At 36.9% G+C, this 26,882-nt stretch overlaps 1 protein-coding gene across 2 annotated transcripts in view; it reads left to right on the top strand.

Moving 5' to 3' along the window:
• The window catches only part of INTU (inturned planar cell polarity protein), an 88,307-nt gene that overhangs the window by 45,060 nt on the left and 16,365 nt on the right, over positions 1-26,882 (top strand). For both annotated transcript variants that reach the window (XM_055549654.1, XM_055549655.1), the window contains exons 6-10: positions 7,686-7,775; positions 11,159-11,236; positions 14,374-14,563; positions 18,712-18,765; positions 25,977-26,039. In XM_055549654.1, the coding sequence (XP_055405629.1) occupies positions 7,686-7,775; positions 11,159-11,236; positions 14,374-14,563; positions 18,712-18,765; positions 25,977-26,039 (475 nt within the window). The remainder of the gene's footprint in view (positions 1-7,685; positions 7,776-11,158; positions 11,237-14,373; positions 14,564-18,711; positions 18,766-25,976; positions 26,040-26,882) is intronic.

Below are 26,882 nucleotides of genomic sequence, written 5' to 3'. Positions count from 1 at the left end.
TGGCATATAATTGTTGATCGTAGTCTCTTATGATCCTTTGTATTTCTGTGTTGTCTGTTGTGATCTCTCCATTTTCATTTCTAATTTTATTGATTTGATTTTTCTCCCTTTGTTTCTTGATGAGTCTGGCTAATGGTTTGTCAATTTTATTTATCCTTTCAAAGAACCAGCTCTTGGCTTTGTTGATTTTTGCTATGGTCTCTTTTGTTTTTTTGCATTTATTTCTGCCCTAATTTTTAAGATTTCTTTCCTTCTACTAGCCCTGGGGTTCTTCATTTCTTCCTTTTCTAGTTACTTTAGGTGTAGGGTTAGCTTATTTATTTGACTTTTTTCTTGTTTCTTGAGGTATGCCTGTATTGCTGTGAACTTTCCTCTTAGGACTGCTTTTAAAGTGTCCCATAGGTTTTGCGTTGTTGTGTTTTCATTTCCATTAGTTTCTATGCAAATTTTGATTTCTTCTGTGATTTGTTGGTTATTCAGCAGCGTGTTGTTCAGTCTCCATATGTTGGAATTTTTAATAGTTTTTCGCCTGTAATTGAGATCTAATCTTACTGCATTGTGGTCAGAAAAGATGCTTGGAATGATTTCTATTTTTTTGAATTTACCAAGGCTAGATTTATGGCCTAGGATGTGATCTATCCTAGAGAAGGTTCCATGTGCACTTGAGAAAAAGGTGAAATTCATTGTTTTGGGATGAAATGTCCTATAGATATCAATTAGGTCTAACTGATCTATTGTATCGTTTAAAGTTTGTGTTTCCTTGTTAATTTTCTGTTTAGTTGATCTATCCATAGGTGTGAGTGGGGTATTAAAGTCTCCCACTATTATTGTGTTATTGTTAATTTCTCCTTTCATACTTGTTAGCGTTTGTTTTACATATTGCGGCGCTCCCGTGTTGGGTGCATATATATTTATAATTGTTATATCTTCTTCTTGGATTGATCCTTTGATCATTATGTAGTGACCGTCTTTGTCTCTTTTCACAGCCTTTGTTTTAAAGTCTATTTTATCTGATATGAGTATTGCTACTCCTGCTTTCTTTTGGTCCCTATTTGCATGGAAAATCTTTTTCCAGCCCTTCACTTTCAGTCTGTATGTGTCCCCTGTTTTGAGGTGGGTCTCTTGTAGACAACATATGTAGGGGTCTTGTTTTTGTATCCATTCAGCCAGTCTTTGTTTTTTGGTTGGGGCATTCAACCCATTTACATTTAAGGTAATTACTGATAAGTATGATCCCGTTGCCATTTACTTTATTGTTTTGGGTTCGATTTTATACACCGTTTTTGTGTTTCCTGTCTAGAGATTATCCTTTAGTATTTGTTGGAGAGCTGGTTTGATGGTGCTGAATTCTCTCAGCTTTTGCTTGTCTGTAAAGCTTTTGATTTCTCCTTCATATTTGAATGAGATCCTTGCTGGGTACAATAATCTGGGCTGTAAGTTATTTTCTTTCATCACTCTAAGTATGTCTTGCCATTCCCTCCTGGCTTGAAGAGTTTCTATTGAAAGATCAGCTGTTATCCTTATGGGAATTCCCTTGTGTGTTATTTGTTGTTTTTCCCTTGCTGCTTTTAATATTTGTTCTTTGTGTTTGATCTTTGTTAATTTGATTACTATGTGTCTTGGGGTGTTTCGCCTTGGGTTTATCCTGTTTGGGACTCTCTGGGTTTCTTGGACTTGGGTGATTATTTCCTTCCCCATTTTAGGGAAGTTTTCAACAATTATCTCTTCAAATATTTTCTCATAGTCTTTCTTTTTGTCTTCTTCTTCTGGGACCCCTATGATTCGAATGTTGTAGCGTTTAATATTGTCCTGGAGGTCTCTGAGATTGTCCTCATTTCTTTTAATTCGTTTTTCTTTTATCCTCTCTGATTCATTTATTTCTACCATTCTATCTTCTAATTCACTAATCCTATCTTCTGCCTCTGTTATTCTACTATTTGTTGCCTCCAGAGTGTTTTTAATTTCATTTATTGCATTATTCATTATATATTGACTTTTATTTCTTCTAGGTCCTTGTTAAACCTTTCTTGCATCTTCTCAATCTTTGTCTCCAGGCTATTTATCTGTGATTCCATTTTGATTTCAAGATTTTGGATCAATTTCACTATCATTATTCAGAATTCTTTATCAGGTAGATTCCCTATCTCTTCCTCTTTTGTTTGATTTGGTGGGCATTTATCCTGTTCCTTTATCTGCTGGGTATTCCTCTGTCTCTTCATCTTGTTTAAATTGCTGAGTTTGGGGTGTCTTTTATGTATTCTGGCAGTTTGTGGAGTTCTCTTTATTGTGGCATTTCCTCGCTCTGTGTGGGTTTGTACAGGTTGGCTTGTCAAGGTTTCTTGGTTAGGGAAGCTTGTGTCAGTGTTCTGGTGGGTGGAGCTGTATTTCTTCTCTCTGGAGTGCAATGAAATGTCTAGTAATGGGTTATGGGATGTCTGTTGTTTTGGGGTGACTTTAGGCTGCCTGTATCTTGGAGCTCAGGGCTGTGTTCCTTGTTGCTGGAGAATTTGCTTGGTATGTCTTGCCCTGAAACTTGTTGGCCCTTGTGTGGTGCTTGGTTTCAGTGCAGGTATGGAGGCATTTGTTGAGCTCCTGTCAATTAATGTTCCTTGGAGTCAGGAGCTCCCTGGAGTCAGGGTTTGGACTGAAGCCTCCTGCTTCCAGTAATCGGTCTTATTTTTACAGTAGTTTCATAGCTTCTCCTTCTATACAGCACCATTGATAAAACATCTACGTTAAAGATGAAAAGTTTCTCTACCGTGAGGGTCACCCAGAGAGGTTCACAGTGTTATATGGAGAAGAGAAGAGGGAGGAGGGAGTTAGAGGTGACCCGAATGAGATGAGGTGGAATCAATAGAGGAGAGAGTGGGCTATCCAGTAATCTCTTCCTTATGTGCACTCCACAACTGGACCGCTCAGAGTTGTTCACGGAGTTATACAGAGAAGAGAAGAAGGAGGAAGGTGACAGAGGTGGCCAGGAGGATAAAAGGGGGGAATGAAAAGGAGGGAGACAGATCCAGCCAGTAATCAGTTCCCTAAGTGTTCTCCACCGTCTGGAACACACAGAAATTCACAGAGTTGGGTAGAGTAGAGAGGGGTTAGGGAGGCAACACAGGCGACCTGGTGGAGAAAAAGGAGAGTCCAAAGGGAGAGAGAGCAGTCAAGCCAGTAATCTCGCTCCCTAGTGATAAATAGGTACTGAAGATTGGGTTCCTAAAGGTACAAAATTGGTAACAAATACATAAAAGCAAAAATTAAAAATCTAGAGTAGAGTTTAGAATTTCAAAAATATGATGTTAAAGAAAAGAAGAAGGAAAAGAAAGAGAGAAAAAATGAACAAACAAAAACAAACAAGGTCGTGAAAATTATAAAGAAAATACAGGTACAAAATTGATAACTAATACCAAAAAGCCAAAGTTAAAAATCTAGAGTAGAGTTTGGAATTTCAGATATACAATGTTATTTAAAAGAAGAAGAGAAGGAAACAGAGAAAAAGAAAAAGAGAAAATAAAAAAGGGTCACAGAAATTATAAAAAAAAAAACAAAACTATAGGTACAAAATTGATAACAAATACCAAAAAGCTAAAATTAAAAATCTAGAGTTTGGAATTTCAAAAATACAATGTTAAAGAAGGGAAAAAAAAAAAAACAAGGTCAAAAAAATTATAAAAAATATATATATGAAGTTTGCTTTAAAAAAAAATGGGGTCTTTTTTTTTTGCAAAGTAATTGGTTATAAAAGTGAAAATTAAAGGAATAATAGAGGACTTAAATTTTTTTTTTTTAATTAGAAAAATAAATTAAAAAAAAGAAAGAAAGAATGATCGTAAAAATAGTAAAAATATATCTAGGACTTTCTCTGGTTTTGTTGTGAGTATTGTGGGTTCAGTTCATTTTTGGCTAGTTCCTTGGTCCGACTTATATTTCTCAAGATCTATAGGCCCCTTCCTATGTAGTTGGTACTAACCACAGGGTTTTAATCTATTGCCTGTAGCTTCCAAGGCGGTTCCCTCTGTTATAGCTTCTTCTGTTTGCTGGTCTCTTCAGTGTCTGGTTTCCGCCCTGACACAAAGGGGACGGTGGAGGACACTTTTTTTTTTTTTTTTAGGCTCACTGTTCAGTCTCGCTGAGGGGAGGTAGGGAGGGATGCTGCAAACAAACAACACTGGTGTGTGCTCACAGTGCCTCAGCCACACTGGGTCTGCCCCCCTTTCATGGCGCTTGTAGCCTCCCTGCCCACGCTGCTCAGGCTCTAGGTTGCTCTGCTGGGAACCATCCATGGCCGTCCCTGGGCTGCCTGCACTTCCAGGTGCAAGCCGCTCAGGTTCAGGCACTCAGGTAGTCCTCAGAGGCGCAGACTCTCGGTTGGGCCTGCGTTTTGTGCCCTTCCCAGATCCGAGCAGCTCAGGTGATGAGGTGTTTGGCACGCGCGATTGCTGCGACTTATCGCCTCCCCGCCGCTCAGTTATCTAGGTGTGCACCGGCGCACCTTCTCAGGCAGATGTTGACCGTCCAGACCCCCAAGAAGTTTTAGTTAGCAAAGAAGCCTGCTTACAGTTTTATAGATAGTGTCTCTCTGGGGCTGCGATTGCCCCCTTCCGGCTCTGGCTGCCTGTCACCAGAGGGGGATGGTCTGCCGCTGGCTATCTCTGTTCAGTCCTTTGTTCCGTGCGCGGGCCTGGCGGTGTCTTAGGTTAGGGCTGGCTTTTCGCGTGGTAGATATCCCACAGTCTGGTTTGCTAGCCCAAATTATTTCGCTCAGATAGCGCTCGGAGTATTCAGGCCAGATCCTTGCGATGCAGCCAGCGCTGCGCCTCCCTGCCCAGCCCCCGCTTGCTAATGGCGGATGCAGGCATCTGCGCTGCTTCTCCACTGGGGGAGTTACCGTAGGGCTCGCAATGTGCGGGTTTTAATTGTTTATTTATTTTTCCTCCCTGTTATGTTGCCCTCTGTGCTTCCAAGGCTCGGCACAGATTCGGCAGTGAGAAGGTTTCCTGGTGTTTGGAAACTTCTCTCTTTTTAAGACTCCCTTCCCGGGACAGAACTCCATCCCTCCCTCTTTTGTCTCTTTTTTTGTCTTTTATATTTTTTCCTACCTCCTTTCGAAGACTTGGGTTGCTATTCTGGGTGCCTGATGTCCTCTGCCGGCATTCAGAAGTTGTTTTGTGGAATTTACTTGGTGTTTAAATGTTCTTTTGATGAATTTGTGGGGGAGAAAGTGTTCTCCCCGTCCTACTCCTCCGCCATCTTAGCTCCTCCTCCTGACTTTGAAATTTTATAGTTAACTTATGGAAAGAGGGGGTTCAAATTTTTGAGGGTTTTTTTTTTTTTTTTCATAAAATAGATCTATAGATTATAAACTATTTTTCTTGACATTTCAACAATTTGAACTTTACCAAAAAAAAGTTTATCTCAAATTTTATGAACCTTTCAATACTGATACAATATCAAGTTGGATTTTCTACGCTTTAGCTTTTCTTTTCCCATCTTCTGATTAAAATGACACCTTTAGGATTTTATTCTTTATTGAAGTATATTGTTGGTTTACAATGTGTTAATTTCAGGTATACAGCACAGTGTACACACACACATACACATCCTTTTTCAGATTCTTTTCCCTTTGTAATAGGTAATTATAAAATATTGAGTATAGTTTCCTGTGCTATACAGTAGGTCTTTGTCTAGGATCTTAATAGATAGGATCTGCAAGATAACAGGAAGAATTTTTTGTTTTTCTAAATGAAAGTGATATTTAACTCTGGGACTATACACTATATACATATAGTGTATATATAAAAGATTAGTTCATTACAGAATGCTAGTAACTGAGGCTCCATTTAGAATATATTCACATTTATAAACCTGGAGGAGGGCATGGCAACCCACTCCAGTATTCTTGCCTGGAGAATCCCCATGGAGCCTGGCGGGCTGCAGTCCATGGGGTCACAAAGAGTTGGACGCAACTGAGCGACTAAGTACAGCACACACATTCATAAAAGCATGTCCTAGGCATTTAAAATTTTTTTAGTTTTATTGAGATAGTTCATACATCATCCAATTCACCCACTTAAAGTATACAGTTGAATGGTTTTTGGTATTTGAAGATGATGTGAAACCATCACCAGAGCCAGTTTTAGAGCATTTTTATTATCCGAAAGAAGAACTCTGTACCTTTCAGCAGTTCACTCACCTACCCACCCCCAAGCCCTAAGCACCCACTAATCTACTTTTTGTCTCTATAGATTTCCCTATTCCGGACATTTTGTAAGAAATTGAAATATGTCATTATTTGTGACTAGCTTCCTTCTCTTAACATGTTTTTAAGGTGCAGGCCTCATTTCTAATCTTTTTAGTAAGAAGATGTGTTTTAAGTTTCTCCATGTGGATTTTATTTTTCTAGATACTTTAGATCTTTGATATTTAGATCTTTGTTAGATAAGATGTGGATTAGACATGTGGAAGCAGCTTCCCTGGTGGCTCAGCGGTAAAGAATCTGCCTGCCAATGTAGGAGATGCAAGTTCAATCACTGGGTTGGGAAGATCCCTTGGAAAAGGAACTGGCAACCCATTCCAGTATTCTTACCTGGGAAATCCTATCCACAGAGGAGCCTGGCAGGCTACAGTCCATGGGTTGCAAGAGTTGGACATGACTTAGCAACTAAACCATCATCAGATGTGGAAAACTAAATATATATAGGAAAAACTTTTTTGAAAGAGTATGAAGATTATTATTATTTCAGGGATGCCTTAACAACATGTGTCTTTTGTTGCATACAGTTTTAAAACTATAGTAAAATTAATTATGACTATAATCTAATATTTGTCTAAAAGTACATGCATTTTTAAAACTTTATTAAGGCAAAACTAATATCCTTTTAAAAATCTCATATACTCATCACTATAGTATAGAAAGTACACTATGTCCTGGGACTCAATAGATAAAGATTGATGGGCATATTTTAATTTCAAAGAAAACACCTTCTCACCACCTCCCCACACTATAAGATTGAATCGTATTATCTGTTTCCATAGTTTATTGTTGTATCTCTCTTTAGAACACATTGTTTTCTAAATTAATTGAAATATAATTGAAGTATAGTAAATGGCACATATATAAACTGTATAATTGGATTGTTTTTGACATTGGTATAGACCCTGAAACCATCACCATCATGAATATATCTATCACTCCAAATGTTTCCTTGAGAATACATTTAAATTTGACAACATTTTGGTTACTTATTTACGTGTTCCATACTAAGTGATCATGTTTTGAGCCTGGGACTACATCTTACTTCTTTGTAATCTCTTTTAGTAAATTAGGTTCATAAATAGATAATTAGTAAAAATTTGTTAACACACTGAGATGGAAGCTTTCTTCTTTAAAAAATATGTATATAGTCAATTAATTTTAGCAAAAGAGTTTCAATAGTTTTTTGCTATAATGAGTCTTTTGTTTGACCAGGTTATTGTGAGCTTTTTGAAGTATGTATTTTAGAATATGTTTATGTTGTACAATTCCTTGCCTTTTCTGTGTGGCAATTAGGTATATGCCAAGAAATTTGCTTATTAAGCATGCAGTTCTTAAATCATAACCATATGTAATCTTTTCTAAATGACTGTTTATAATTTTATGACATTTAAAGATATTCTTAATTTCATTTTGACTCTGTTTTTTTCTTTAGCTCATCCCTTCTTTTAAATGGAAAACAAATTCATATAGCTTATTGGAAAGAAACTGACAAGCTGTTGTTAATTGGCCTGCCTGCCAAGGAGTAAGTTGGGATTTTTGTTTACCTTAAATTCATTTCTAAAATACTGCTGATAAAGTCTGTTTCATTAAAATGATGACATTTTTGTCAAAAGGTCAATTCAGGAAGTTTTACAATTGAAAGGTTTGCGGCACTGGTTTAATGGCTACCAGTGTTCATTTGGTGTGAAGAGTGCAGAAAGGTAGCAGGACAGCCCACCTAGATTAATCAGAAAGGCTGTCAATACCGTTTCCTCTAAGATGCGACCAGTACAGAGGTGGCTGAGATCAGCTTGTCCTCTGCTCAGACTTTTGACAGTATCATGGTTTGGTTTTTGCATGTTTACTGTTTTTGTTCTTTTTTCCTGTTGGTGATTTTGGAGAATTAAAGGTCAGCAGAAAGATGTTTTGCCTTGATGTTGAGCATCTTTGACCAAATAATGAATATTTAACTTTAAAGTGATTTCTCTAATGGTATGTCTTATCACGGTCCCCTTCTTAACTTTTTTGTAAGTATTTTGAAATATTTCCTATTTTAATAGTTGGCTATAAGGGCGGGCTGACATTTATCTATATATGTGTTAGAAGTGAGTTACTAAATCCAGCCCACACTCAAAGGCAACAATATCAAACAATGTGTGGACTTGTTTTAACACCACAAACAGGAACTCCAAAGGAGGCTGCAGTGAAAAATATTAAAATGATTGTGTTTTAAAAGGGTCTTTAATTTTGGACATAAAGAGAATCAAAAATGTTCACATGAAGGGATAGTGGTGCTATTACATGATGGTTCTCTTTAACCAGCTAATGTGCATTTTTCAGGCTTCCCAGGTGGTGCTAGTGGTAAAGAACCCATCTGCCAATGCAGGAGACATAATAGACGCGAGTTCAGTCCCTAGGTCAGGAAGATCCCTTGGAGGAGGTCACGGCAACCCACTCCAGTATTCTTGCCTGGAGAATCCCATCAACAGAGGAACCCAGCAGGCTACACTCTATAGGGTCACAAAGAGTCAGACATGACTGAAGTGACTTAGCATGTATGTGCATTTTTCTGTCTAAAAAAGGACTATAATGAACCCTGCTAGGAGACTGCCCTATGCTATGGGTTGTATAATGAAAAATTGAGTTGTTTTCACAGTATCAGTTCAGTTCAGTTGCTCAGTCATGTCCGACTCTTTGCAACCCCATGAATTGCAGCACGCCAGGCTTCTCTGTCCATCACCAACTCCTGGACTTTACCCAAACTCCTGTCCATCGAGTCGGTGATGCCATCCAGCCATCTCATCCTCTGTCGTCCCCTTCTCTTCCCGCCCCCAAACTCTCCCAGCATCAGAGACTTTTCCAATGAGTCAACTCTTCACATGAGGTTTCACAGTATGGGTTTATACAAATTGGAGAATATCCAGAATAAGGTGCTTTGTAGTGTAGTGGCAGGTAAAAGGCAGGGTAGTGCCTTTAGACTTTTGTAGTAGCCCAAAAGGCAAAGATACAGATAATACAGTGGTAAGATAAGGTCGTGTGGGCAGTTAGAGAGCAAAGAGGAAGGCCCAGCTAACGAAGTGGGCAGAGGCTGTTCTCCCACGTTCTGATGTCACCGTGTGATGCCACCGGTCACATTTAGGCAGCTAGAGACAGTGTCCACAGGTTTTGCCCTGAAGCCAAAAGACTGTCACTGCTGAGTTCTGGATCAAGGTTTTACTGGATAAGGAGATTATGCTCTAGCCATTTTCTCAGTCTTTATTACTGGGGTGGGGGTGGGGAGGGGGCCTGTCCTACATTCTTATGTCATTTCCTTCCTAGAGAACTTGGCTTGTTAAGTTAGAATGAATTGGAAGGTCCTCTTCCTTCTCTAACCTGAGCTTCAAGTCAGAAATAGTCCCAGCCACCTCTTCACGCAGCTGTCTTACTGCTCATATCAACTGCTCTGTAGCAGACTCTTTTTTCCTTGTTTCATTTTGTTTCACATGACTGTGAAAGGTAGTTATTATTGTTTTCATTTGTTCTGATTGGGAAATAGAGTATTGAGGAGAGATCGTGCACAAGCGCCTCCTCAGTGTCAGCTTGTACATCTCTGTGTCTCCAACATCATGCATGTGGTTTGTAATTGAACTGGATTTTTTTTCCCTTGTGTGTCTTAATGCCACCGTCTGTATGTTTCTTTCTTCATCACTATATCTTTTACAATCAGGATGAGAAAAGCATTGCCCCACAGAGGACAGAGTGGGGCATATACTCCAGTAGTAACATGCGTTTTCTCGGTGGGGAGATCATCTTACCATGATGGCTGCAGTGAATAGTGAGGACGTAACCAGGCAGGCAGTGTAAGGTAGTAGAGAGAGTAACTTTGGAGCCCACCAGCAGGTTCTACTCCCTGGGTTTCCTTGCAAAAGTTACTTCTTAAACCTCAGTTTACCCATTGGTGTAATGGGAATAATAAGACCTGCTTTGTAAAATTCCTACAAGGCTTCAACAAGAAAGTGTTAAGTCCATTTCTTTCCTTTCTCCTACTTTCTTTCCTTTCTCTTTCATTAAGGGGTGTCTTTTTGTCACAAGAGTTAGAGGTTCAGTTGAGATTTTAGTATTACTGGAAAGTGTCAAGAATTCGCATTTGTTTCTGTGGGCCCAGATATTGTACCAACTTCTTAAATGTATTACTTTTATTTAATCCTCAAAATGAACCTGAGAAGGTTTCGCGATTATGGTCCCGTTGTACAAAGGAAATTAAGCCCTAAGGGGATTAAGTAATTTCCTTGTACTTGGTGATATAAAAGTTTGTACTTGACTCATGTTAGTACTTGGAGAAGGAAATGGCACCCACTGCAGTGTTCCTGCCTGGAGAATCCCAGGGACGGGGGAGCCTGGTAGGCTGCAGTCCATGGGGTCGCGAAGAGTTGGACACGACTGAACGACTTCCTTTTCACTTTTCACTTTCATGCATTGGAGAAGGAAATGGCAACCCACTCCAGTGTTCCTGCCTGGAGAATCCCAGGGACGGGGGAGCCTGGTGGGCTGCCGTCTATGGGGTCACTAAGAGTCGGGCACGACTGAGCGACTTCACTTTCACTTTCCACTTTCCTGCACTGGAGAAGGAAATGGCACCCACTCCAGTGTTCTTGCCTGGAGAATCCCAGGGATGGGGGAGCCTGGTGGGCTGCCGTCTATGGGGTCACACAGAGTCGGACACGACTGAAGCGACTTAGCAGCAGCAGCAGCAGCATGTTAGTACCCCAAATCTAGACATCAGAGTTTTTGATTATGCAGGAAACAACCATTTTACACAGCTGTACTCATGGTTAACATACATACTTTTCACATTTTTCATATATATAATGTAAAGATCTGCTTCTTTTGTTATGAAATCAATTGTCTATGTTATAAATGAACAGATGTAATTTTGCTTTTTTTTAGAGTACCTCTTCCTCAGCTAAGGAATATGATAGAAGATGTTACCCAAACCTTAAAATTTATGTATGGTTCTTTAGACAGGTGAGTACTTCTTTGAATTGAATCTCACATTTTAAGTATATGATTCCAAATTACTTTTTGTGCATAATAGTGTCCTTGGTTGTCAAGTTAGTTGTTTGTTTGTTTGTTTTCTTATTTTCTCATCCTTCATGTCTGGCTTTTATTTTACAGCTGTAGGCAGTTTTTCATTTGATCCAGTGCTTTTTCTCTTTTGATCTCATTAGTTTTGTGAAATAGTGATATAAGCACAGTTACATTGTGATTTGATACATTTTTGTAGAGGCAAATGTAAGAGCATTTCTTCAGAACAGATACAGAAAAGAGTAAGAAGATTTCAAATAAGTTTTATGTGTTTTCTTCTGATTATAAGACCATTGTCAAATTACTATACTGTGATATTTTTCCTTAAAATTTTTTTTAGTAAAAAATAAATAAAATAAATAAAAGACACAGTAGAAAGGTAATTGACTATTTATTTTCCTGTATATTCTTCCATATATTGGGTTGGCCAAAAAGTTCATTTTTTTTTTTTTCTCAAGATGTTACAGAGAAACCTGAATGAACTTTCTGGCCAACCCAATATTGTCTATATAATATGAATATACACATTCTTTTTTTTACCTGTGAGCTCACAGTGTGCATATTTTTCTGCTTCTTGCTTTTTTAACCTCGCAGTATGTGCTACATCTTTCTTGATCTGAAGGAGGAAATTTGAGGTAGTCATTTAACATTTAAACGTGTAAAATTATGAGTGAGAAATAGATTTTTTTTTTTCTCTTGGGAAGATTTTTGTTAATTCCCAGTACTTCAGAGGGCTAAAATGGTACCTTTAATTTAAAGCCTTAAAAGTATATCAATATAAAAATTCCAAAGACAGTTTATACACTTTTCCAAACCATACTAGTATCAGCTTTGTTGTCACTGTTCTCAGAGCTGCCTAAAGGAATTTTCTGTGATGATGTCATCTGGAGAAATTGTCTAATTTGCACTGTTTTCCTCCAGGAGCCTCTTAGGAGACACCTTCCTCTCAAATCCAATTACGTATTAGCATTTTCCAAATGTGTGAACTACAAAAGGCTGGGCATTCATATATAGTGCTTTTACCTTTTACTAGTAAGAAGAATGTTAACCAATGAAAGTAAGGACTCTTAAGGTGGTTATAAACTGCCTCCTTAAATTTATACTAGATGAGCAAATATTGCTATGCTTTGCCCTAACTGAATCTCTATTTTCAAAAACTAGAGATGATCAAAGATTAAATTCCTGTAATGAATTCTGTATATGAAGATAAAGCAATTGGAGTTGTTCTATAAATTCCAATGAAGTAGGTTGAGAGCCAAGGGATTCTTGATTTCTCTGAATTTCATTTTGATATTTAGCTTCCATTGATTTGGAAGTTGTCAGCAAATTTAAGCAGTTTTTTCCTTACCCAAGTTAGAATTTGAAAGGCAAACTAAATTAATAAATGTCAAGATTCACTGAGTTCTTGAAACCAAGAAGCAGTATGGATCCATGATATTAAGTCATTTTGCAATAATTTTTTAATCACAAGTTTTCTGATTATGAAAGATATTAAAGGCCCATTGTGAAAAATTATGAAATGACTAAAAAGTCCAAAACTTAAATTACCACTATAAGTTGTGAGCTGGTTAGTCCTCTGTAAGTGACAGAAAACTGATTATACCTTTACAAAGTTTAGAGTTGTGATCAAATTAAAGATATGTTTCCTTCATCGTTCCCAGCCAATCCATCAGCAAATCCTAATCCTGTCTCCAAAACAAATCTCAAATCCATCCGTTTCTCTCCATCTTCACTATTAACCCTGTCCAACTACTGCTGTGGCTCGTTGCTACAGTAACTTCCCGATTACCTTGCCTCCATTCTTGCCTCTTTAATTTCCAAAGTTAGAATGATCTTCCTACATTATTATGTGGCTCCCACATACCTTTCTGATTTCAGATCTCAATCCCCTCTGCCTTTCTGTACTGTTCTGCAGGCATCCTGGTCAAGCCTGTTCCCACCGTGGCTTTTGTACTCTTCCATCTCACTAGACCCTCTTGACATCAGGACCTCAACTTAAATGCTCTGTTCCTTCTCAGAGATCCTTCCCTAACCATTTGATTTAAAATAGCCAGCCAGTCACCCCACCCATTCAGACAGTCTTGTTCTCTGCTTAGTCCTTTGTACAAGTTCATGTTTTTACTTTTTGATCATTTATCATCATTCTCCAGTAGAATGGGAGCTCCAGGGGAGTAGAGACTTTGTCTTTTGTCTTGATATTTTTATTGCTTGTACCTCCATGCATGAGAATAGTGCCTGAAACACAGTAGGCACTCAAGTAATTAGTTGAATGAATCAGTGACTATTATTCTGATATATTAATAGTATATATATATATATATATATCAGTTATTGTGTTATCCAGTAGTTTATACCACTGAATGGTTGTAGGTAATGCTATACTACTTTTACATCACTGAAACCAAGTTTTTGTTTTGTTTTGTTTTGTTTAGTTTTTAAATAGCTGTGCCTTCATTAGCAAAGAGGGGAGGAAATAACTTAGGTTAATCATGTGTTTACTGTATACCAGTAAGTAATAGGCATAATAAGTACTTACTGTATACTAGGTACTTTTCATGAGAGTTAGATTGTATTATCCCTGTTTTTACAGTTGGGAACAAAAGTTCAGAGAAAGGTTAGATGATTTTCCTGAGAGATCTACCTAGTGAAAAGCAGTGATAGGGTTCAGTCAGATCTGTTCTAGAAGCTCAAAATCTTTTTGTTATCCTATGCTGACCGAAAGATATTGGGAGTTGTAAATGGTTGAGAAATAATCAAAAGTGAAAGCAACTTACATTTTTTGCCAAAAGGGTACTTCAGCCCATTCTGTTTAGATACACCACTTGTGCTAGCCTGTGGTTTTCCCATAGTACCATCTGCCCAGTGCATTTGAGAATAAAGTTTTAGAGTAAATAATATTGACAGGGTGACTCTTAATATACTCCATCAGTAACATGATGGCTATAATTCTTATTAAGAAGGGAGGAGTAAGGAAGAGAACCTATGTAGCTGGGCAAGATCCAGTCCCTTTAGGATTGTACAAGCGATGACCACCATTTCCATGTGTTGTTCTGACATTACAGCTCTTGTTTTTTCAGTGCCTTTTGCCAGGTTGAGAATGTTCCTCGTTTGGATCATTTTTTCAGCTTGTTTTTTCAAAGAGCACTTCAGCCCACTAAACTACATTCGAGTGCCAGTCCCAGCACACAGCAGTATGATGCTTCCAGTGCAGTACTCTTAGACAATCTCCCTGGAGTTCGGTGGCTCACACTTCCCCAGGAAATTAAGGTACTCTTAGGTGTCATAAATAAGAATCAGAGCCAGTTGCCTTATAATTCTTTATTTTCTTTTTTTCTCCCCCATAGGCTTTTTGTTATTTTCAGGATTGCGGGTAAGAGTTAAAAGGGCAACTAGTTGATATGGTAGGAGGTCCAGTGCAGTGAACTTTTTCTTTCTAAATAAAAATTAGTTCTCTCATCTTACTTTAACATTCAGACTTTGTTCAAACTTGGAATACTTTTTGGAAATCATAATTATATGTGTGTCTTACTTTTTAATTCTGTGGTTTTGATTTTATAATGCAGGGTCATTGAGTTAGGTGGATGAAATGATTGGCTAACAAATATTCTTAACTAAAATACAAACTCCACAAATAATGCCAAAATCTTTGTTTACATGCTGCTAAGTCACTTCAGTCGTGTCCGACTCTGTGTGACCCCATAGATGGCAGCCCACCAGACTCCCTCGTCCCTGGGATTCTCCAGGCAAAAACACTGGAGTGGGTTGCCATTTCCTTCTCCAATGCATGAAAGTGAAAAGTGAAAGTGAAGTCGCTCAGTCGTGTCAGACTCTTAGCGACCCCATGGACTGCAGCCTACCAGGCTCCTCCATCCATGGGGTTTCCCAGGCAAGAGTACTAGAGTGGGGTGCCATTGCTGTCTCCATTGTTTACATGAGCATCTGTAATTACCCTTAGCCTTGCCCCATAGATAGCTCACCCAAAGGTAATGTTCATGAGGGTTATCAATGTGATTTTAGTCATTTCTAGATCCAGACTAACTTTACGGATTGAAATGACTGAATGATTGAAGACTGATTTCAGACATATTCATCAACAACAGTATATTTAGCCACAGCATTTGTAACAGTATTAATGAGGCACCATGCCATAGCAGTTCCTTGTCCATGAAGAAACTCAAGCTATGTTGTAGTAAAACGCCAATTCAAGATTCTGCCCTTCATGGAATTCTACAATATATGATCAAATAATTATGCCTTTTGACAGTTTAATAATAATTTAAACTGATATATCAGTCTCTTTACTCAGTTTTCTCATCTGTAAAATGGGAACAATAATAGTATCTACTTCATAAAGAAGTTATAATACATAAAATGCTTAAGAGTCATGCCTTGCACATTGTTGTAATTATAGTTGTGAAAGTAGTATTATATATTGTATAACTGGAGGGAGTTGAGGGGTTAGAGCATGTTTAAAGGAAACTTTACCTTCTGATATTCTTTTTTGTCCTTGCCTCTGTCAACTGCCTCCTGCTGCATTTTTTAACCAAGGCCAATGATTATCATTTTCCTAAATCATTTCCATACTGAAAACTATGAAATATAGAATTCTACTCCCATCAATAAGAGACAGAGTTTAATTAGATAACCTTACATTTAATATAGAAAGACCCTGGTTCCAAGGTCTGCCTCACGTCCATTCTGGGGTCTTTTTTCTTCTGAAAGACACGAGACCCATTGTCAGAGGTGCCATCATCTCTTTCCTAGAGTAGGAAATGGCAACCCACTTGAGTTTTCTTTCCTGGAAAATTCCATGGACAGGAGCCTGGTGGACTATGGTCCACAGAGTTGCAAAGAGTCAGACACCACTGAGCAGTTAAGCACACACACTATCATCTCATGAGTTTTGCCCAAGTTCTCTCCCCTAAGACTCTCTTCACTTAAACAAATGTTTTCTCCACAAAGTATATAGTCTCTTCTGTGAGAGTAGAGATATAAGACTAAATGTTTTTAGGGGAAGTGTCTTTAGACTTTGGATATATTAAGATTAAATATTTTCCTTCTAAGAAGTTTAAGACATTTAAAAATACAGCCTACTTCAGTCTTATAAATTCCATGTGAAGGCTTCTTCCTGTATTCAGATTTCTCTTTTATTGACATTATTCCCCTTAGCTTAGCATATATTTGATTAAAAGGACCATATACTTTTAAAAAAATACTAATTTTTAATTGAGGGATAATTGCTTCACAGGGTTGTGTTGGTTTCTGCCACACATCAACCTCAATCAGCCACAGGCATACATATGTCCCCTCCCTCCACCCTCACTCCCACCTCCCATCCTGTACTTTATTTTTACCAGCCTAAGACAATATCACACTGAGAAATCACTGTGTGAACTGATGTATATTCTGTAATCTTTTGACTCGAATCATACCTGTTGCTTTATCTCAGCAGAGCTTTGGTTGTACTTGTACTTTCTGAGTCTGACATTTCCATGTGGAGGTCAGCCTTTACTGTGCCAAGTGCTCAGATGTGTGCTGTGCTCTGGGAATCCAGAAAAGTCCTTTGGATGCTCACAGTGTAGTTGGGTAGGTGGAACTTCTACACAGGAAACAATGAGGATATAGCTGAGACGTTTTCACATTTTGTAGTCTGGTTAAGAGAATTAAGAATAATATTTTTGGAAAGAGATAGATACACTCTGATAAAAAGTGATCTAAAAGTCTCTGATGAATGTAAAGTTTGAAATACATGGTAATCCTTGAAGTTTTTGTTTTTGTTTTATCAGCAGACTCAAAGAACTCAAAAGCTTTGCTTTTCCCTTTGAGATTTCTTACTGTGATTAAGAATAGTAGGATTTACTGACTATATATATTCCAATGGAAAACAGTAAGAAATTTTGTGCCTTGAGAAATCTAGTTAAAAACATATAGGTGTGTGAGGTAATTTGTACCTGATAAATTTTAGGTGGGAATAATTGTTTTTAAGTTGGAGAAAAATATACTTGTTCTGAGTTTAGTATATGGTGAGGTTGCACTTTTGTTTTCTTTCCCAGGTGTTTGAGAATTTCCTTATTTTATATGTCAGACTTAAAAAAAATTTTTTTCCCTAAGATACACTGGAATAATTAAGAGAAAAGATATTTTACTTTTTCTCTTAAGCAGTATGAAGAAACAATTACAGTCATCTTGTGTTTTAGACTATAGAGTTCAGTAGCAGGAATAGCAACCTGTTTAACATTTCTGTGATCAGAAATCTTAAGTAGGTAATTTTCTTTTTGTCTTATAGTTTTTCACAACAGAAACTATACCCACAAAAAGGAGAACATGAAGTATTTGCTAGATGCAGAAAAATGTAGGTCACAAATGAGTAATAAGTCACACTGTGTGAAAAGCATTGAGAGGCATGACTAATGTTTCCAAAGCTTCTGTCATCTCAGTAAGACACAGTTTGTGAAACGGTCCTGCAGAGAGTGCCCTTGGCCTTTAAAAAAATAAAAAACAAGGATTATTTTCCACAAATACCATACACGCTACAAACTTTAACTATCAATAATTTTCAGTTTATATATATGCATTACAGATTAAACCTCAGATTAAATATATTCTGCTTTAAATTTTTGAATGCTTTAGGGAAGGACAAATACATGAAAGAGTTCAGGCAAATTCCATAGGAACAGAAGCTAAATCCTAAGTAAGAGATTTTTCTAATAACTCTGTAGGGTGGTTAAACTGTGCCAGGTTCCAGGGGAACACTTGCTTTCATGATTTAATCCATGAATAAAGATTAACAGTCTTTTTATACAAAAGAGTTTAAAGGCAAGAGACAGGGAAGAATGTTGATATTTTCCAAGATCCAACTGTTGAGAAATATATAGAAAATAGAAAAATAGAAAATTCATAATAGATTGGCTATATCAAGATTGATTTATTTTACTCTTAAGATTTTTATAGGTTAAAATTTTTTCTGACAAAACTGTAAAGCAGCTTTGTAACTTCATAAATTAGTTTGTATTGAATACAGAGTGAAGCCCATTTTGCAATAATTAAGATGTAAGTAAAAAATGCCTATATGTTAAAATACACTGATTTTATTTTTGTAATTGCAAAGCTTAAAAACAAGATGTTCCATTTTGGGACATTCCTTAAATAACACAAAGGAGAGAGAGATATTTATTTACTTCTTCAAGTAATTATTGGAGGACGAAAGGGCAACCCACTCCATTATTCTTGCCTGGAGAACCCCATGGACAGAGGAGCCTGGTGGCTACAGTCCATGGGGTCGCAAAGAGTCAGACACAACTGAAGCAACTTAGCACACACAAGTAATTAAGCACTTTTATATGGCCAGTACTAAAAAATAAGTAATATAAATTAAATGTTTGTGTTACAGTTGTTGTGTTTTTTTTTTCATATAGTTGGAATTAGACACAGCATTGAGTGACTTGGAGGCTGCAGACTTTGCAGAACTGGTAAGAGAAGCAGTGGATTTTAGGAAAAGTTCATTGTTTATTTCTTATTTTGTAAATCAGTCATTATTCTAAGTATTTTCCAAGGAGGCATGTAATAATCATTATATGCAGTATCATTTATAACTGGGCTTTGAAAGAAAGACCATACATGTTATATTGATCGGTAGTATGGTTTTTAATCATTTAAAATATATATATATTTCCTAGCTCTGTCTAGTGAAATATATTTCCTAGCTCTGTCCACTAGAGCATCACTAGCACCCAGGCCATTGTGTATAAATAATATTTTTCACTTAAGGCAACCAAGATTCCTATGAGAAATGGCTGAATCCAGATTTAGGGCTGAAAATGTACAAGATAAGCTTGGCAACATCTTGTTATATCAGACATCCAGGAAGCTTTCAAAAATTACTAGGTTTAATTTAAGGTTCAAATAATTAGGAGACAACTTGAAGAAGCTCCTACTTGAACATCTATAAAGATAATAACTGCATTGGATTGAAAGAGAACCTATCAGTTACAAGTGAGTCAAGAAAATCAACCAATGTCCATATATGGATCTTACTTGGATTCTGATTCAGACAAAATATTTTAAAATGTATATGAGTCAATCAAGAACACATAAACACAGATAACTGGATATTAGGTGGGAATAATTCTTTAGATGTGGTAATGATATTCTGGGTATGTATTTTTTTTAAAGTTCTTCTGTTTTAGAGATACATTCTAAAGTAGTTACAGATGAAATGATACAACATCTGGAATTGATTTAGAAATAATTCATCAGGGAGAGGGAAGAAGGAGAGAGATGAAACAATGTTAACCACGTACTGGTCTTTGTTGAAGCTGGGTGGTGATGGGTACCTAGGAGCTAATGTATTATTCTATTCTATTCTATTATTCTATTCTAATATATTATTCTATTATTCTGTTCTATTAGTATATGCTTATGTTTTCAGTAATGAACGTTTTTTTAAAAGTAAATGGGACATTAGGAAGTAGAAGCAGTGAGGCTGGGTCATTCTTTAGCAGATTGCTGTTGAAAGTGGGGAAAGGTGGTTCACTTGAAAGGTGGCTTAGTCTTAGCTAAGATCCAGAGCAAATGGAAGGGTATTTTGTTTGTAAAAAGAGTGGAAATTTAAGCAAGGAGAACTGTTGGTAGGATGTATGTTTTTTCACCAATGGAGGAAAAAAAATTAACTGGATACTAATCATTAGGAGCAGTTTAGATCCAAAGTATTAAAATATGTAGGTTTTCAGAACCTAGATTTGTAAGTTTAATTAAAACTCTAACATGTGTGTTCATAGAACATCATTTTAATGAACAGTGGAACTAACTGGTTAGAAAAAGATCTGTTGGGACTCCTTGTCTACAACATCAAGACACAATACACAAAAGAAAAAAGTTGATAAATTGATAATGTAAAATGATATAATTGTTTGGAAAACAGTTTTGGAAGTTTCTTAATAAGCTAAACATCTGTACTATGGACATCACTAGATGGTCAATACCAAAATCAGACTGATTATATTCTTTGCAGCCAAAGATGGAGAAGCTGTATAGAGTTAGCAAAAACAAGACCAGGAGCTGACTGTAGCTCAGATCATGAACTCCTTATCGCCAAATTTAGACTTACTGTAGAAAGTAGGGAAAACCACTAGACCATTCAGGTATGACATATATCAAATCCCTTACAATTACACAGTGGAAGTGACAAATAGATTCCAGGGATTATTACATCTGATAGAGTGCCGAAGAACTATGGACAGAGGCTCATGTCATTGTATAGGAGGCAGTGATCAAGACCATCCCCAAGAAAAAGAAATGCCAAAAGGCAAAATGGTTGTCTGAGGAGGTCTTACAAATAGCTATGAAAAGAAGAGAAGCAAAAGGCAAAAGAGAAAAGATATACCCATTTGAATACAGAGTTCCAAAGAACAGCAGGGAGAGATAAAAAAGCTTTCCTAAGTGATCAGTGCAAGAAGTAGAGGAAAGCAATAAATCTCTTCAAGAAAATTAGAGATACCAAGGAAACATTTCATGCAAAGATGGGCACACAATGAAGGGCAGAAATGGTAGGGACCTAACAGAAGCAGAAGATATTAAGAAGAGGTGGCAAGAATACACAGAAGAGCTATACAAAAAAGATCTTCATGACCCAGATAATCACAATGGTGTGATCACTCACCTAGAGCCAGATATCCTGGAGTGCAAAGTCAAGTGGGCCTTAGGAAGCATCACTATGAACTAAGCTAGTCAAGGTGATAGAATTCCAGTTGAGCTATTTCAAATCCTGAAAGATGATGCTGTGAAAGTGCTGCACTCAATATGCCAGCAAATTTGGAAAACTCAGCAGTGGCCACAGGACTGGAAAAGGTCAGTCTTCATTCCAATCCCTAAGAAAGGCAATGCCAAAGAATGCTCAAACTACTGCACAAATGCACTCATCTCACACGCTAGCAAAGTAATGCTCAAAATTCTCCAAGCCAGGCTTCAACAGTACGTGAACCGTGAACTTCCATATGTTCAAGCTGTATTTAGAAAAGGCAGAGGAACCAGAGATCAAATTGCCAACATCCAATGGATCATCAGAAAACCAAGAGAGTTCCAGAAAAACATCTACTTCTGCATTATTGACTACACCAAAGCCTTTGACTGTGTGGATCATAACAAACTGGGAAATTCTTAGAGATAGGAATACCAGAGCACCTTACCTACCTCCTGAGAAATCTGTATGCAGGTCAAGAATCAACAGTTAGAACTGGACATGGAACAACAGACTAGTTCCAAATCAGGAAAGGAGAACCTCAAGACTGTATACTGTCACCCTGATTATTTAACTTATATGCAGAGTACATCATGCAAAATGCAGGGCTAAATGAAGCACAAGCTGGAATCAAGATTGCCAGGAGAAATATGAATAATCTCAGATATGCAGATGACACCACACTTATGGCAGAAAGCGAAGAACTAAAGAGCCTCTTGATAAAGTGCAAGAGGAGAGTGAAAAAGTTGGCTTAAACCTCAACATTCAGAAAACTAAGATCATGGCATCCGTTCCATCACTTCATGGCAAATAGATGGGGAAACAATGGAAACAGTGACAGACTTTATTTTGGGGGGCTCCAAAATCACTGTAGATGGTGACTGCAGCCATGAAATTAAAAGACACTTGCTCCTTGAAAGAAAAGTTATGACCAACCTAGACAGCTTATGAAAAAGCAAAGACGTTACTTTACCAACGAAGGTCTGTCTAGTCAAAGCTATGGTTTTTTCCAGTAGTCATGTATGGATGTGAGAGTTGGACCATAAAGAAAGCTGAGCCCCAAAGAATTGATGCTTTTGAACTGTGATGTTGGAGAAGACTCTTGAGAGTCCCTTGGACAGCAAAGAGATCCTACCAGTCCATCCTAAAGGAAATTAATCCTGACTATTCATTGGAAGGACTGATGCTGAAGCTGAAACTCCAATACTTTGGTCACCTGATGCAAAGTACTGACTTGTTGGAAAAGACCCTGATGCTGGGAAAGACTGAAGGTGGGAGAAGGGGACGACAGAGGATGAGATGGTTGGATGGCATCACCGACTCAATGAACATGAGTTTGAGTACACTCGGGGTTGGTGATGGACCGAGAGGCCTGGCGTGCTACAGTCCATGGCATTGCAAAGAGTCAGACATGACTGAGCAACTGAACTCAACTCAACTCATTGCTATCTAACTTCCCAAGAGAAATGAAATCTATGTCAATACAAAGACCTGTAAACAAATGTTCATAGCAGCTTCATTTTTAATAGTCAGAGACCATTCAAAGAATCAATGTCCATCAACAAAGTATGATTGATATATATATATATATATGCAATGGAATAATACTCAGCAAAAAAAATTGGCAACAGTTTGGATGTAACTGTTCTATATCTTGATGTTGGTGGCACTTACACATCTGTACACATTTGTCAGAACTGGCAGAATAATTCACAGTTTTATATTAATTAAAAAAAGAGGGATCTATTCTAAACTTTTTGTGACATTAAAGATTTAATGTTATATTTTAAATCTGTGTTCTTTTCTTTAGTGTTTTAAGATTATTATTAAGGTATAATTTATATTAAATAAATTTTCTGTGCCCTTTTATAGCCAGTCCCTTTCCCTACCCCCAGTCCCTGTAACCACTGATCTGTTTACTGTGCACATGGTTTTTGCCTTTTCTGGAATGTCACATAAGTTGAATCACATGGTAAATAATTTGCATCTGACTTTTTTTAATTAGGAAGTTTAAATATTCAGTGTCACAAATATTACATGAGTACATTCTTATGGGGAAATGCAAACAGTAAACATAAGCCTAGCATTTTGCTTGACCCTCATACATCAAAACCAGCCCTGTTCTCAGAGCTACCCATTGGTATCAGTTGATGTGTATTCTTGGTAACCTTGTATTTATGATCTTGCATGGAAGTAATTCTGTCTGAAATGTTCAGTGTAGATGATATTGTCATACTGCTAGTAGGAATATAAATTGATGCAACCTCTCAGGAGAACAATTTGGCAATATACATTAAAATATATATATTCTCTGGTATAGGAATTCAACCTCCAGGAACTTTTCAACTAAGGAAAATATCAGGGATGTACACAAAGATTTTCTTTCTAAGAATATTCTCCACAGCCTTATTTATACCCTGAAAAATTACTGGAAACAAAATACTACATTATGGAATCTGTTCAATAATATTGCCATTGAAATAATGTTTAGAAAACTGTCTACTGACATAAAAAAATATTCAAGATCATTTTCTGTGGAAAAAGCAGGGTCCAAGACAACAACTACAGAACCAAACAAAACCCCCAAAATACCAATTGTTGGCAAGAATGTAGAAAAATTGGAAGCCCTGTGCACTGTGGGTGGGAATGCAAAGCAGGGCAAATGTTATAAAATACAGCATGGTGGTCTCCAAAAAAAAATAAAAAACAGAACTACCACATGACCGAGCAGTTGATATACTCAAAAGAATTAAGAGACACTTGCAAACCCACGTTCACAGTAGCATCATTCACAACAGCCAAAAAGAGAAAGCAACCTGCCTTCAGCAACAGATGAACAAACAGACAGAAATCATGGATAATACATACTGTGAAACATGACTTAGCCCCCCAAAGGAAGTAAATTTTGACATATGCTCAACAGGGATGAACTCAGAGGACACCACAACACTAGCACATCACAAAGGCAAACAAGCCCATCACAGCAAGATAAAATAGTGCATGATTTCCCCCATTGTTGTTGTTTACTCACTCAGTCGTGTCCAACTCTTTGTGACTCCATGGATCGTACCCCATCACACTCCTCTGTCCATGGGATTTCCCAGGCAAGAATGTAGGAGATGCCTAAAGTAGTCAGATTCATAAAAACAGAAAGTAGAAGAGTGGATGTCGGGCTGGGGGAAGGAAGGGGGATGGAGAGTTGTTGTTTTATAGATACTAAGTTTCAGTTTTGCAAGAGGAAAAGTTCTGATTTAGTTGCGAACAGTATGAATGGTGCATAATGCTATTGAGCTGTACATTTAACAGTTATTAAGACAGTAAATTTTATGTTATGTATATTTCATCATGTAAAATTTTTTAATTAAAATTCTTTCTAAAAGTTTACCTACAGTGAAGCCAAAGAGCTTCCATACCCTCAAAAAGCTTCCAATAAATTTATTAACACCTCATTCTTAAGTGTGAGGACAGTAAAGCATCACAGGAAGTATCTATGACATAAAAGCAGTCAAAACAAATGAACAAGAATGAGTTTGACTTCTTTCACGTAGCATAATTTATTTGAGATTCATTCATTTCATTGTCCATATCAGTAGTTCAGTTCTTTTTACTGCATACAGTAGTCCACTGTATGAGGTTATCACAGTGTTTATCCATTCCCCAGTTGAGGGATATTTAGGTTATTTCCAGTTTTCCTTAGGTTTTGTTGTGTTGTTTTTTAATTATAAAAGTAATGCATGCATATTGGGTTAAAAAAAAATGCAAGCATGATTACTAAAAACACATATCCTCCTTCCTCATCCCTCTCCACCAGTTCCATCCCCAGTTGTAACTGCTCCAACAGTTTGGAATATATTCTTCCAGACTCTTTTCTGTACACATACATGAAAGTGAAAGTGTTAGTAGCCCATACATACCCCTGTACAAGCCAATACATATGTATATACCAGGTGGTGCTAGTGGTAAAGAACCCGCCTTCCAGTGCAGGAGACCTAAGAGATGTGGGTTCAATCCCTGGGTTGGGAAGATCCCCTGGAGGAGGGCATGCCATATACATATTACATATATATATTGGCTTCTCCAGTGGTTCAGATGCTAAAGAATCCACATGCAATGCAGGAGACCCGGGTTCAGTCCCTGGGTTGGAAAGATCCCTGGGAGAAGGGAATGGCTACCCACTCCAGTATTATTGCTTGGAGAACTGCATGGACAGAGGAACCTGGTGGGCTACAGTCTATGGATCGCACAGAGTAGATGCACTGAGCGACTTAGCACACATGCATGCATATATATACACACATACATACACATACCATTGGGCATGTTATTTTTTATTAGAAATTCTAAACTTTTTATACAAAAATCTTGATTGTCTTGTTCAAGTATTTCTGTAGATTTATAAAAGAGGAATTACTCAAAGGGTATGTGTATTTAATTTTTTTACATACTATTAAACCCCAAATATGTTGTACCAGTTTGTACTTTCAAAAATAGTATATGGTAATATCAAATATTTTAGATGATCTCTTTCAATCCCTCTTAGGGTAACAAACATTATGTTCTGCTCTTAGGTGTCTCTATTCAACAGTATTTTATAAGAATCAAAAATAAGGTTGTTTTCAGTCAAAAATAAATACATAGGCACCTTATGCCTCAATACAAGGACCTATGTTTAGCAAACTATATTCATTATCTTGTAATAACCTATAAAGGAAAAGAATCTGAAAAAGAATGTGTGTGTGTATGTGTATGTAACTGAACCACCTTACTGTACACCTGAAACTGTAAATCAACTGTGCTTCCATAATAAATAAATACCAAAAAGGAGAAACTTCAGTTACTAAGGGATGTAATGTCCATTATAACTGTTATAGCTTAACTAGGATATTTTTTAAATCATAAAAAAATATATATACATATATAAATCCACTGTGGTTTTTCCCCCAGTCTGAGGATTACTATGACATGAGACGGCTATATACAATTTTGGGGTCTTCTCTATTTTACAAGGTAAGTTGAGCTTGACTTTTAAATGTTGTACTGTTCTATGAACAAACCTAAATTTTCTCAAACTCTTACAAACATGAAAAATGCATTTATCTCTTTTTCTCTGAATGTAGGTACAATAAAATTTGGATCTTAAAACAAGACTTATACCTAATATTTACAAATACATTAAATGTTTCAGTTTCATTACATTTTAAAGCATTTACAAATTTGTAAGAAAGAAACAGTACTCAAAGAATCAAGTGTATATGAGAAAAGAGCAATACTTTATTTCCTTTTGCAGTTGTGTATAATTTTCCCTTATCTTCAAAAAGTAACTATCTTATTGATAAATTTTCTAAAATTAGGTAGTTAATTTCCATGTAAAGCAAGTTAAGTTTCAATTTAATTCAAAGTTCCAATTCATCAAATGAATTTAAATATTTTAATTTTAAGGGTGGGATGATTTGGGAGAATGGAATTTTGTATATTTTTAAGCACAGAATTAAATATATCGAAAGAGAATCAGACAATACAGAACTGTAAGTGTGAAAAGTCTCACCCCACCTCAACTCATACTTCTCTGCTTTTCACCTTCAGAATTCAGTTCTCAGACTAATGCTACTTAGACTAATTCAATTCTCAGACTAATGCTACTTAGAGGTGATCCTGCTTTATGCTAAAGTCTATCTATTACAGACCTAAGTTATTATACATATTATACATATTATACATATTATACATTGATGAATAGTTGAAAGAAAACATTTTTGTTAGTTCTTTATTCCACTTAAAACTGGAATATTTTACCAACTGAAGAAATACCTGTAAAACTCTTAAAAATAAATTATAGGATTATTGCTTTAT

The sequence above is a fragment of the Bubalus kerabau genome, chromosome 16 (assembly GCF_029407905.1).
Source record: "Bubalus kerabau isolate K-KA32 ecotype Philippines breed swamp buffalo chromosome 16, PCC_UOA_SB_1v2, whole genome shotgun sequence".
Taxonomy (NCBI): domain Eukaryota; kingdom Metazoa; phylum Chordata; class Mammalia; order Artiodactyla; family Bovidae; genus Bubalus; species Bubalus kerabau.
Note: the sequence above shows the minus strand (reverse complement) of the source record. Positions and strands in the feature narration are given on the sequence as shown.